At 42.1% G+C, this 13,482-nt stretch overlaps 1 protein-coding gene across 1 annotated transcript in view; it reads right to left on the reverse strand.

The window, feature by feature from the left end:
- PKN3 (protein kinase N3) overlaps positions 1 to 13,221 on the reverse strand; it is a 16,082-nt gene extending 2,861 nt beyond the window's left edge. Inside the window, exons 1-17 of the mRNA XM_010160672.1 lie at positions 12,950 to 13,221; positions 12,231 to 12,379; positions 10,642 to 10,771; positions 10,381 to 10,532; positions 9,808 to 10,003; positions 9,228 to 9,419; positions 8,863 to 8,972; positions 8,246 to 8,389; positions 7,204 to 7,279; positions 6,102 to 6,288; positions 4,915 to 5,026; positions 3,995 to 4,071; positions 2,406 to 2,472; positions 1,731 to 1,822; positions 1,188 to 1,364; positions 1,036 to 1,098; positions 398 to 474 (exon numbers count right to left, since the gene is read on the reverse strand). Coding sequence (XP_010158974.1) covers positions 398 to 474; positions 1,036 to 1,098; positions 1,188 to 1,364; positions 1,731 to 1,822; positions 2,406 to 2,472; positions 3,995 to 4,071; positions 4,915 to 5,026; positions 6,102 to 6,288; positions 7,204 to 7,279; positions 8,246 to 8,389; positions 8,863 to 8,972; positions 9,228 to 9,419; positions 9,808 to 10,003; positions 10,381 to 10,532; positions 10,642 to 10,771; positions 12,231 to 12,379; positions 12,950 to 13,184 — 2,236 coding nt within the window. The 5' untranslated portion in view covers positions 13,185 to 13,221. The remainder of the gene's footprint in view (positions 1 to 397; positions 475 to 1,035; positions 1,099 to 1,187; positions 1,365 to 1,730; positions 1,823 to 2,405; positions 2,473 to 3,994; positions 4,072 to 4,914; positions 5,027 to 6,101; positions 6,289 to 7,203; positions 7,280 to 8,245; positions 8,390 to 8,862; positions 8,973 to 9,227; positions 9,420 to 9,807; positions 10,004 to 10,380; positions 10,533 to 10,641; positions 10,772 to 12,230; positions 12,380 to 12,949) is intronic.
- Positions 13,222 to 13,482: the final 261 nt, after the last annotated feature.

Consider the following 13,482-nt stretch of genomic DNA (forward strand, 5'->3'; position numbering starts at 1 on the left):
CCAGAGAAGTTTTTTTTTGTTTGGCTTGTGGTGATTTTTGGGGTGGTTTTTTGGTGGGTTTGGTTTTATTGTGAAGATGGCAACGAATACAAGTCACACACAGCCACCTCAGTGCTTGTATTTGTGAAGACATTACTAAAACCCAAATCCTAAACTGGTTCCGATGGTTCGATTTTGGCTTCACCAAAGTCACTCACCTTCCTTACACAATCCAAAATCTGCGGCTTGTGGTGATTTTTGGGGTGGTTTTTTGGTGGGTTTGGTTTTATTGTGAAGATGGCAACGAATACAAGTCACACACAGCCACCTCAGTGCTTGTATTTGTGAAGACATTACTAAAACCCAAATCCTAAACTGGTTCCGATGGTTCGATTTTGGCTTCACCAAAGTCACTCACCTTCCTTACACAATCCAAAATCTGCGATCTTCACAAATCCTTCAGCATCTAAAAGCAGATTATCCAATTTCAGGTCCCTGCAGGCAGAGAAGAGGAAAGGAAACAGTGGATGAAGTCTGCAGACTGCCAGCCAACATCATCTTTTGCAAGAGGCAGAAATTAGATGTTAATAAAGAGAATACAATCTAAATTGAGTAAAGTCTACATTTGGTTTAAATAATGTATTATTTGGAAAATTCCCCTTAATTTATTGATATTTTCCTCTTAATGAAAGGCTCACAAAGCAGCTTAGAGCTGGGTGGGGCTTATTCATCTGGAAAAGAGCATCCCACAAAAGCATGACAAATTACTGAACTATCACAGGAAAAAAAGACCGCAGTGACTTACAGGTGCCCCCGAATGTATTGACATGTCACAGAGGATTAATAACCTGCAGCATGTCAGATGAATAGCTTCTAGATGACTTTCATTACTGTAAGCACAATGAACATGCTGATAGCAACAGGCAGTGGGGAAAATAAAGACAGACAGAAGGATTAGAAGTCCCAGCAAAACAGTGAGCTCCAGACACACAGCTACAGGAAAAATTAACTTTCAGTTTGCTGAACTGTTTTATACTTGATTGTTTGCTGCATTACCTATAAACAATTTTCTTTTCATGCAAGAACTGGAGCCCCAAGACTACGCAGGCTGCATAAAACCTAAAAGAGAAAAATAGTTTTCAAGAAATGTATATAAGAATCAAGTTAAAAATGTATAGTGCCTGGACACTAGACTAATTCTAACTCACTGTGCCGTACGCTCCGGAAACACATCTTCATGTATGCGCATCATAAGATCACCACCCGGAGTATATTCCATCACAAAACAAGCATGATGGGGTGTCTGGAAGCATGCAAACATGTTCACAAGGAATGGATGATCAGAAGAATTGACCACTTCAAATATTCGCTTCTCACAGTTCAAGCTGTCAGGATTCAAAGAACAAAAACATCAGTGTTAAAACTTGCCAGAAAGGTCTGTTTTGAGAAAGACAAGATGAAGAAGAAAATCTTTACAACTTAAGTTAAAGAAATAAAAAGTGAGGGCTAATACAATATCTTGCATACTTCCAAACTGTGAGTTTGAGAGTGTTCTTGAGGTGTTACTCCACCAGAAGGTAGAAGGCAGGGCTGTTGTAAGTCTCCTTATTCCTGATTTTAGTTACCCAAGCCTTAAGGTCATCTTTAACCTTAACAGTACCTCGACCAGCAGACATCATACCTACTACCATTTGATTACAGGTGTGTTAATGCAGCCTCTGGCAATAGTACCATCTCTAAACAACACTCACCTATCAATTTCATCTCTCCTAATAATATCTTTTTTCTTCAAGGCTTTGATAGCATACAGCTTCCCAGTTGCCTTGTATTGGGCCAGCAGTACCTGAAAGACAACAGAAAAGCTGAACTTCAAACCAACCTGTCATTTCCCTATTAAATTATTTTGACTCCCATTGACACAAACTATTCCCATCCACACCAGTCATTCTTAAAACCAATTAAGTAACTCCAGAAATTGAGTACTTCTTTTCTGCACCTTGCGCTGCAACAGTTCAGAAGGATGTCAGTGTAAGTTACATTCTTTTCACAAACAGCAGCATCACAACTGGCCAAGTGCTTTGTAAGCACCTCAGAGCTCTCACAAGCAGCTATGCACACAGCTTTTGGGATTGCAGCTATTCCACAAGTGATCACAGTGATAATGAAAATAGTAATGACGTGCTTTATGAAATGACTTAGCACTCCCTGGACAGTTTTCTCCAAGCTTTGAAGCCACAAATCTTCAGGAGTTTTCCCTGTTAATGTCAGTTGCCAGCTGCTTGTGTGGTTGAGTTTGTTCTGTATATCTGCATTGCAACAAATCTCTTCTGTACTGCAATGTTTCTATCCAGACTCTGAGGCAGAGGCCCACCTTCACAACCACAGCCTTACTGCCCTCCTCCACAAAGTGCACACTTCTACACTACCTTCCCAAAGTGGCCACGTCCCAGCATGGCAATGCAGTGAAAATCCTCAAGCTGAACGGTCCTTTTCCTGCAGACAAACAAAGAATTGCTGAGACGGTACCCAAAAGATGCATAAACAGGTAACAAAGGAGTGTGTATTTGTGCTAGAAGAAGCAATTCTGTATTTTCCTTTTCAAAAGGGAAAGCAAACAGTTGTATTAACCTCTCCTCACCTAGGCTGAAATCCTGAAAAGTTCGGTCTGCTGCTGCAGTTCTGCCACTGGAGAAGGAAGTAGGTAACTGCTAGGTGAGGAAACTGCTCCCAGTGGCAGCAGTCTGACTTCCATCTGCACTGGCAACAGAGCAACAACTCCTGACTCTCCAAGGCTTGATCTCTCCCTTAATTCCCGTAACAAGATTAGTTCCCCCTGGCCCTCATCCTTGGGGTAGTAAAATTCAATTTCACGTACACCCCTTTCAGCAGGCTCAACAGCAATTGTGTTAATCAAACATGAACATGTACATCAAGTGCTAGCAGGACAAGGGCATAAGGAGAAGTTCTCAAACAGGAACTGGAAATGAAACACGGTGAGACAACAGACCTAAGATGTTGCTGGAAAATAAGTATCTGAATAAAGGGATGCTATAGAACGTTATGTCAGCCACAAGGTGTTACCAAGGAAACGAAAACCGCAGAATTGCTTGGAAATAATTAAAAAAAACCCCCAAACTCAAAACCAACAACCCACACCCTAAAAGCTTTAGTCTAGGATCCTCTTTAAAAGACAGCAGACACTCCGTACTCCTCCACTGTGTGAAATGAAGGGCTAAGGATCTACTTGTGACTCACGAAGGACTCAACTCCCACCTCAGCCTTCTCAGAGCAGAAGCAGGTAGGTGCCTGATGGCATCCTGACTAGGGGGGTTTGGAAAGGGGACCCCTCAAAAGTGATGATGAAGTTATGAACATAATGCTATGATCTGAGCTGCCAGATCAGCTTAGATAGATTTTGCTATTTGTGCTCTTTTGGTTAATATTTGTTCAACAATATTAATTATTTTTTTTTTTACTTATTGTGTTTTTGGTATATTTACTACCGTGTATCCTTGCTACATAAAAACTGTTTATATATAACTGCCATGCACTATAAATAATTTACTGGTTTATGTCTCCCTACATAATGAAAGATGGCGTATCTTGAATATCAATAGAAACAGAAGAGTGTGAGGGATGCCACAAGTGTCCCTGAGATGTACTACTTAGAATGCAGACACGTCTAAATATGCTCCACCATAAAACTTCAAACACAAGGGAGCACTTAGAGACAGTTACGTGACTTTACCTTCTACTAGTCGTCTCTTACGCTGCAGTGTCCAGTCTACCAGCAGGCTAAGTGCTGGGGCTGGCAAGCAGATAAGGCACAGCAGACATTTGGACAAGTGAGGTTCAAAGCAGACTTTTCATGGTATTGCCTACACTCAGCATTAAGGGTCTGCTGCTAAGAAACCAAAGCAGACCTTGAGGAGAATTTTAGACTGCTTGTTCAAAGATTTCAGCCCAATGCCTCTTCAATCTGTGACCCAAGACAGCCCATGCTGTCCATAGTTACCTTGGGGATGCCGCGTTTGGACGTTCTGTTACAGCGGAACCACGAGACTTCTCTTCAACATGCAGCCTCTTCACACACTAGGAACAGAAAGAAAATTACAGTGGGTCATCCTCTGGAATCACCATGTCAGACCTGAACACGCACATCCAAATTTTCTCCTGTGTCATGATCCAGCAAAACCACAGACAAGTTCTTGCAGTTGGTCATCGCCTCTGCTTGGAGGGAAACAGCATGAAAACAGATTGTCTCTGCTCACACAAAACTATTCCCATGTTCCATATTTTTTTCTGATAGGGCCAAACCCCGTAAAATAAATGCTTTTAAAAGCCTAGGATAAAACATTTCCTTTCTAGGAAAAAAGGCATCTCATAACCCCAAAAGAGTCACAATGATCACAGAACACAGTTTCCTCTATCACCAAAGTCAAATGAGGAAGGGTAAGATGTGGTAGAACACAGGTCGCTAACCATTATACTACTCAAAATAATTTTCCTGCTCCTTCCTGTCAGAAAAGTAAAGTTCTTCTTGGTTTTGTCCATTTTTTTTAATGCACAAAACTTCATCTGGTCCTAAAAACCTGCTGACCCTCCTTCCCTGCAGCCATCTGTTCTGCACTCTTGCCCTGAACTCTCAATGCTGACCAACCTCCCGTTTTGCTTCTCTGAGAAAAGCAACTGACAACTAAAAAAACAGAAGAAAAAAAAAAAAAGAAAAACAGAAAGAGGAATCTTTCACTTTTGTGAAGATTCCATACAAAAATAGCTCGCTGGATTCTGAATCCCTGGAGAGCAGCCAGCTAATGAGGGGGCATCTGCCTAAGGTAGAGTTAATTCTTCCAGTAATAAACACCTAAGAAGAACCCTGCCGTGGAAGAATACCAACCAACAAAGAAAAGTTTCCTTAGTAGCCCAGATGTTTACCGGAGAATCTGCAGGAGACTGTGTTGATTCTTTGGAGTTGGCCACCAGAAAAAGGCGTGGAGGTTTGGGTGGTGCTTCATCAGCAAAGGTAAGCTTCGCCACAGGAAAGTCACTGCATTTGTAAGACAAAATTGAAGATTGCCTTAGGGCAGAACACTGACCACAGACACCTTCAATCACCTCTGCAAAGGCTAGTTCAGTCCAATACACTGGACAACAGGACCCCCTGATCGACACCACAAGTCTGAGGTATCCACAAGACATATCCTCTCCTAAGGGAATGCAAAGAAGAGGAGCTCAGTGATGGTTGTACTCACATTCCAACACTAGCTCGCTGAGGATATAAAATGAAACATAGGTGTGCAGAAATAAGTCACGATGATCAAGAATTTAAAGGAAGTCTTGATTTTAATAGCAAGAGAGTGGTAGACTTTTTTTTTTCTTTTCTAGGTCTTGTGAATCAGTGGGAATAGCGTCTTTTAGAGGATGACGAATTCTCTAAAAATTAATTCTAACAACTTTAGAAAATGATTACTCACAGAATTTTCTTCTACAGCATATGAAAAGCTTAGCTACACACCACCTGTGTGGTACATTACGCTGGTGGCTGGGGATTACATGTAACCTTGTGGAAAAAGAGTAGTTTTTTACAACAATCACACTGTGACCCTGCACAGAGCTCAGTTACTATACCGATGAAGACATTTAATGAGTGGAATTTTCATTCCTTTACAGTGCAGATCCAGTACATCTTTTTGTGTATATGAAATAACTTTTGAAAATCTGGCCTTTTTTTTTTGGTTGGTTGGAGGCTTTTTTGGAGTCGTGGGTTTGGTGGGGTTTTTTTGTATCACAGTGTCTGTTTATCCCCACTTACAGGCCTACAGTTCTTACTGCAGAGGACAAGAAATCTGCTGAAGTTCCCCTGGCTCTTGGACACACTGCTTGTTAGGACAGCAATTCTGGAAACCGGTCCAACTGCTAACAATAAATCAATGCCACAGCATACTGAACACCCCACTAAACCCACATTGTTTCAGGCAGCACTGGCTTTACTTAAAATCCTGAATTCAGTTCCACAGAAACAACTCCTATCTTCCTCCGCCTTAGTAAGGTGCAACAGTATTTAAGATCTATCCTACATCCATTCCAGAGTGTCACCCAGCAACACTCAGAACGTGACGTACCTGCTCAGTTTGGACACTGAATCAACGTGACTTTGCGGGGGAACTGGAGAGAAGTCTGTCTGAATGGGATCATGAAGCGGGGGACTCAGAGTGCTCATGGAACTACACGGAGGAAGGAAACTCATCATCAGGCGACCCCAAGCAGCAACATTTATGTTCATTTGAGGAGCTCGGAGAAATTCCTTCCCTGGAGAAGTGAGAAGACAATGCACAAATTACAATCTCATGTACTGTTAAATTATCATTTTCACCCATGGGTTACTGAAAAAGGTAGCCCACCCTAGGGAGAATGGGCTTTTTTTTAAGGGAAGAAAGTTTAATAATGATGATGAAACAGATCCACTATTTCACCTAAGTTCAGCCCCATATCATATCATAACAGTCCTCAAGTAGAAATGGCATAAAACATTAAAAATTGATTTTAAATCAGGTTTTCTTCTATTTCCACACTGCATTTTAATAATGCAGCCTGTTAACAGAAAGTTTCTGAAAACATCTTATAGTAAAACATTTGGGATGTTTTCATTATCTTTACTACTTCCTGACGAACATAAATATAAAATCTCATTTATTCCCACTGCCAGGAGCTCTCAATAAGTCAAGTCTTACCTTATACAGCTTCACAAGAATGAATTTGCAGACCAAAAAAGTATGCAAGTTACTCCAGTCCCTAAACCATGAGGAGCCAGCTTCAAAGCCTTGGCAGACAATCAGTAACCTACTCATGCTACAGTCTTCTATAACCTCCTGATACCTGTTCATCAGTAACAGCATTGCTGGCTAAATCAGTACAGATTGAGTCCTGGATCTTGTTAAGAAGCCTGTTAAATAACTAGTAATTCCTAACAATGTTAATTGTGACTAGAAACACCACAACAATACCACAACACACGCCAGGCTGTAGCCAGGCTGCCTGCACTTTTTGTGACTGAACAAACTCACATTCTAATAAAGCCTACCTACTTACACACAGTAATTAGCAAGCATTTCAGTGTCTCAGAAATGTAGTGGGACAGGAGTGCGTGCCAGCCTGCTTGTGCAAACCCCTGCCCTCACCTACACACCCCGAGGTATGTAAGCAGCCCGTTCACTAGCAGCTTACCTTTCTGTTTGGGGAAAATGCGTTTCTGTCGCTGCAGTTTTGGCTTTCTCTCAATGACAGGATTAGAGAACATCACCTGTCAGAGAAGCAGAGGGGATTTGTCAGGATTCTTCATTTACACTATGAACGCACACTTTCACACATGCCTGCTCTCTCATCAAATTCTCCACTCGTATCTGTAGGCTGAGTCGCTCCCACCAGCTCCAGACTGCATTATTTTAGATTCACCTTCTAAACATCCATTACTTCAACTGTGGTTTTAGATGTCGGAATTTCCTGCTACGTGAAATGCAGAAACTCCCCGTAATTAAGACCAATTCATATCCCAAACAAAATTACTCTGATTTGTAAAGCCATGCATAAGGAACACGGCCATTTGTAGGGTAAAAAAAGTAGTAGGCTGTGGCACAGAAGTAAAAACCAAACAACCAAAAGCAACCCTCACAAAACAAAACCACAAAAAAACGCAAGAAGAGAGAGGAGAGAGGAGGCAGATTTTGGTCCATGAGGTCAAGATCCTACTTTTGGAAAGATAACCACGGGAACTTTCATCACAACAAAAAGGAGAAAGTACCAAGGCTTTTAAGGGATTATCTGGATGATCTCTTCACTGATGGTACTTCAAACTATTATTAGCCTCAGAAAGATGATAAAACAAGCATACCCAGAGGGAATTTGGATCTCCAATTCTGCAGTCTCTGTGATTCAGTTCTGACCATTAAGCCACACGTTTAATTAAAGTGTCACTGATGACTCATAATGAAGGCAAATAAAAACCAACAGATTTCACAGCACACACACATATAATTACGGTGGAGCAGCCAAAGAGTCACTCCGGGCTATGGCATGTGTACATCTACTATAACATGCTGTTCCTTATTCTTATATGTGATATTGATGCCAAAGGATTTCAGGTGTCATTCTACCCTTCTAGATTATTGTTCCTTCTATTCCTTGCATCCTGGGTTGAACAACTGCCTTCAGGGCAGGCTCCCTAAGCAGAGAGAGTTCTCTGAAAAAGAAACAAAGCTGGCATTTATACCTCTGCAAAAAGCATTCCTTGGGGTTCCAGTGAGAGGCACATTCCGTGACGTTCGTTATCAAGGAAATCATCCAAACGTAAGAACTTCACTGCACACAGTTCTCTCCAGTCTCTCCAATAAATTGCAATTTCAAGCTCACGAGACTGGTGGGATGGGTGAATGGTGGGGGAGGGAAAAAAAGCACAAGAGTTACATACTGGCCCATGCTCTGGAAATTACACATTTGTGAAAAAAAAAAAAGCAAACAACAGTATGCACAAGAAACTTCTTTAATCCTTCTGTTCCCTGTGTTCTCTGATGTTTTCAGTACTACAGACCCTCTTGGAGAGGGTTGCCTTGGTTCCTCATTCCAGAAATCCCTGAGAGCACCACTTTGCTGGTAAGATGAAATAAGGCTGCTCAGATAAGGAGAGAAGGACAACAGATGCTGCTCAGGCTGAATCTCTGCCAGAGGTACGCTGCCTTCAAGGAAAAGCTAAAAGATAACTGGCACGCAGAAGGACATGGGGACAGAACAGTACAGAGTTGAATCGAGTGGAATGGCAGCTAAATGAGCAAATCAGGTAAGGTGAAATGGAAAAACAAATGCAGCACAGGGAATCTGAGGGAGACTTACCCGGTCCAGCTCAGTGACAAAGCTCTGGTCCCATGCCTGGTTATTAACTGGTCCCCAGTTTGTTTGGCCAACTACTTTATTGTCCACTTTTAGCACAGCAAGGACCTCATCTGGACAAAGGAGAAAACATGGGTTGGAATCTTTTACCAAAGACAGCCTCTCATGCTGAAGGTGAATATCCCAATCAAATGTAATTTCCAGCAGAGCACTGAAGAGGACCAAGTATAATGCAATCCATCCTCTCTGAGTTTTGCAATAACCGAGTTTCTTATAATTACACACCTACCAGGTTAACGCAGTACCCAGATGAGAAGCCCCCATGCTCCCATATGCCACTTACAATTCAGGGGGAACCCCATACTCACTGCATGGCTCTTCATTCCGCAGGTACTTTCCTGTGACACTACGGCCATGGATACCCAGGCCAACTCGTGTTCGGGAAAAGGACCTCAAATCACTTGGGCTGCCACAGATGGGAGAAGAACTAGTCATTCGGGTACGTCCTGGAACATTTTCCAGTAGATCCTGACACCCCATCAGTCTCACTTCCAAAGTTCCTGAGGAATTTTAGGAGAGTAAAGAACATTATTGGGTAAAAGATAAAGTGATTCCAGTCAGCCTGTCCTCACAGAGACATTTCTCAAATTCATGATGTCTTTGTTAATAGCTCAGATCTACCCCAGATCAATAGACTGCAAATCTATATGATCAGAAAGCTCTGGCTGGCCTAGAAGACCTAAATCCAGTTACTAGAAAATCAAATGTCAATATAACAAGAGGCATTACAACAATTAGAAGAAATGCAATTCAGTTTCCCCTCTGCCCTCACAACAACATGCCATGCAGGATTTATGTACCTGTAAGGGCTGTAGGTTTGATGACTGAAGGCAATTCAGCTTCCCCTCTGCCCTCCTCACAACAACATGCCATGCAGGATTTATGTACCTGTAAGGGCTGTAGGTTTGATGACTGAAGTGGGTTGGATGCTGCCATGCTGAACTCCCAGGGAGGAAGTATTTACTAGTTCCTGCTTGATGAGCGCTCTTTTTGGGTGATCAGGAGAAAGCTCAGCAAGCTGATGTTCCAAGGACAAGCGCAGCAGGTCAATCTTCTGAGAGGACTCTTGCAAACGCCCCTGAGCCTAGCAATATGAAGTAGAACAGAAAGCAGCCAGGAATGTTCAATGTACAGCCCCAGTCCAAGTACTACTGATCCTTTATAAACTAACTAGAGTAAGCTTCAAACAAAGACTAGATAACATCTTACTAATAAAGGAACGAGATTAAATATTCTCCCATAGATCCTGACCACCTCATTAGTGTCACTTTGGATGTTCCTGAGAAATTTCACCCAAGCAAGGAACATTATCCCTAGAAGGGAAAGTGATCCCAATCAGTCTGTCCTCACAAAGAGACAGGAACTTCCCAAATTAATAACTCCCAGTTAACTCCATTCATGCTAAATCAATAATGTTGAGGCATGAAACCACCCTCTCAGGAAGCCTGAATAAGTGCTCACCTCAGCCAAAAACTTGCGATCCTGTACCCGACTTCCTCCTAGGATCTTCAGCACATTTTTTGCCCCCTCAGCTACAGCAGCTTCGATGCGCAGGTGATGTCTCAGCTCCTCAATACGCAGCTCCAAAGCGCTGATGGTAGTCCCCATCCTCACTGGCCCATAGGGAGATAAAATACGTCAAGGGTGAAAATTGACTGAGTATTGTGGATCCTGGGGCTTTGGCCGCATTTGTTCTGGTCTGTATCAAATAAAACACCTTACCTGCTGGATCCACCGTATCTTCCATCCCTCCTGCTGACTGAGAAACTTTCACAATGTGCATGCGGATTATTTCAATCTTTGTCTTGCTGTCCTGAAGCATCTGCTGAGCTGTAGCCAGCAGCTTCCGCTCCTGTCAAAAAGAAAGCACATGCAGAGAGAGAACCATGCTCATTAAAAATGGATTACAATGATGTATGCCACTTCATCCTCATATGTAAACCCATAAGCAGTTATGTAAAGGAGACATCACTGAGGATCAAGGACTTTGAGGTCACTATCTCCGTTAGTAGAAGGCAAGGACAGGACAAGGACATAACCAAACCTTGCAGTCACTGAGACTTGTGGTTCACTGGTTAACTGCACTTACAGTGTTTAGTGAGCAGAGGTTTGAACAAATAAAAACATTACAACCCTCTACACGCATGGTCTTACTTAATTAAGCTTCGTAATAAGCTTGGTTTTATTTTTTTTAATCATCCTTTGACTTTTAAATACAATCATGCCAAACTCAAACAGTGGGATGAATATGAAACCACCAAACCGCTGAAAATTTTTCTCACATAAAGAGATCAACACGCTGTGTTCCATCCTAAACAACCTAGTGACGTCAAAACATCTCACCAACTCAGTGTACAACACCAATGTGCTTTTAACTTTCTTTCCTCAAGTCAGTGACTGAATGTACCTCTTATACTGCCCTTACTACCTTCCCAGGCTTGGAACAGTTTTTTCTAGAGACTGCACTTCTACCTCACCACTTCCTATGAGATACTTTGGCTCAAATCCGCCTCCAATCTAGAGTCATACTGAGGTCAGATGCATTAACACCCCTGTCGGCCTTCAGCCAGCTAACGTAAGCATCTAGACTGAAGAAGTAGTGTAGTCTGCGGCTGGCAGGGAGAGGTAGGTCTTTCCACAGGGCCATTCGTCTGTTTGAGAATGGTAACACAAGCTACTCCCTGGGTACCCAGCACTATCCACTGAGACTACAGAAGGATTTACATGGCTAAGTTAAAACAATGTGATTCCCAACCCTGTAATTAATACCACTAAGCAACATTGAAGAGCAGAGGCACAATCAGCATCTGCCATGTAAGAACTTTCAAAAGGATCAAAACTGCCAGACTATTCCTGTTTGTCCAGCCCAGTAACTCCCCTCTAACAGTGATCACCACCAGATGCTTCAGAAAAAGGCAAAGGCAACCACATTGTGGGCCAAAGCAGAATAAACTACACTTTCAGAAAAGCCTTTTCCTAACATCCAGTGATTATACACTGGCTTAAGCTCTTGGCAAACGAAACATGACCCATCCAATTCTTTTTGGATTTTGGCTAAATTCCTGAATCTGTAACATGTTGCAGTAAGTCTAATGCACAATTGCACGATTGGTTTCCTGTGCAGTAACATCACAGGCTGTCACTATGCACTATGCTTGTCACCAAAATGCACAGCTAGGATTCAGTCAAGCAAGCTTTGCAAATGAATTTCTTTCACACACCAATTACCAGAGAGTTTTTGTATTTAAAGTCCATACACAAATTTTGATCCAGGAATCCATGTTCCCAAACGGCTGCTTATTTCTGCTTACCTTGGATGTTGAATACATTTGGATCATGTTCTCAGCTCCTTGTTTCACTTTCATTTCAACATGCAGCTGCTTTTTCAGAGCTTCCACCTTCCTTGCCAGGGGGTCTGGGTTTCTTTCCCAGAGGCAAGGATCTGGAGATACAGATCCATCTGCACAAACAATGCAATCAATACCATTAGTTATCTTGTGTCATTTCACTGGGTTATATATAAGTGACTCTATAAAAGAATATTAGGCTGTAAAATAAGGTATAAAAAGGTCTTGTAGACTATCAAGTCTACAAAACTGAATGCAAAATATTCTCAAATGAATCTCAAACTCACATCCATATGTATTGCTTAGTTTGTCAGTGAACCTGTCCCAACAAGCACTCTGACAATTTTACATTCATTCATCCTGTAAAATACTTGGATGTTCAACTGCCCAGAAACTCCATTCAAATCTCTCCAATTCCACCTATGGCCAGCTCCTGAATATTGTCCATGCCCAGCACCCTCAGCTGGTCTTCTCCCTGCATGAATTTCTCATGTTGCCTCCTTTCACCTTTATTGCCCCATTCTCAACTTCACAGATCACTTCATCAGCTAAATGCCAACAGGAGAAACTCCCACTACTTGTGAACCCTCAACAGAAAAACCCAGTAATTCAATATGTCTAAATATTGAAGCACTATAACACAACTTTCCTGTCAATCACGACCCAAGACCTACCCATCGTACCCTCCTCTTTGTCTGTTATAACAATCCTTGCGTTAAGCTCCTGAAGTTCCCAATGCAGTTGCTCCAGTTTTCTGTTGGAAGATTTCAGAACGTGCTCTATATGAACAAGATTCTTTCTGTCTGTTGTAGCTTTGCGCAGATTTTCCGCTCCCTCTTTAATCTTCAGTTCTTTCTGTATAGCGCGGCGAAGTAGTTCCTTCTCGCCCTCCAGTTTCTGCTGGAAGCTTGGATCCATCAAATTCACACCATTGCCCAGCTGCAAGAGACAGCTGCCCTGCAAGCAAGCAGTGTTGGGCAAGAGGATTTCAGAGATAACACAGTTCAACCACTTCCATGATACAGCAATACCCTCGTAAGATTCCACTCCATTTCGTTTAGAAACTGGTTCACACAAATGCTGAAGACAAGCTTTTCACTGATATTTTAAGAAACCCTGAACTACATTTAAATTGCAGAGGACAAAACACAACTTTGATCTTAACATGCCTTAATTTGGTTTTAAACTGTAATGGAGAAAAATCATCTTACTTGTC

This window comes from Eurypyga helias, unplaced genomic scaffold, assembly GCF_000690775.1.
Source record: "Eurypyga helias isolate BGI_N326 unplaced genomic scaffold, ASM69077v1 scaffold12771, whole genome shotgun sequence".
In the NCBI taxonomy this organism is placed as follows: Eukaryota; Metazoa; Chordata; class Aves; order Eurypygiformes; family Eurypygidae; genus Eurypyga; species Eurypyga helias.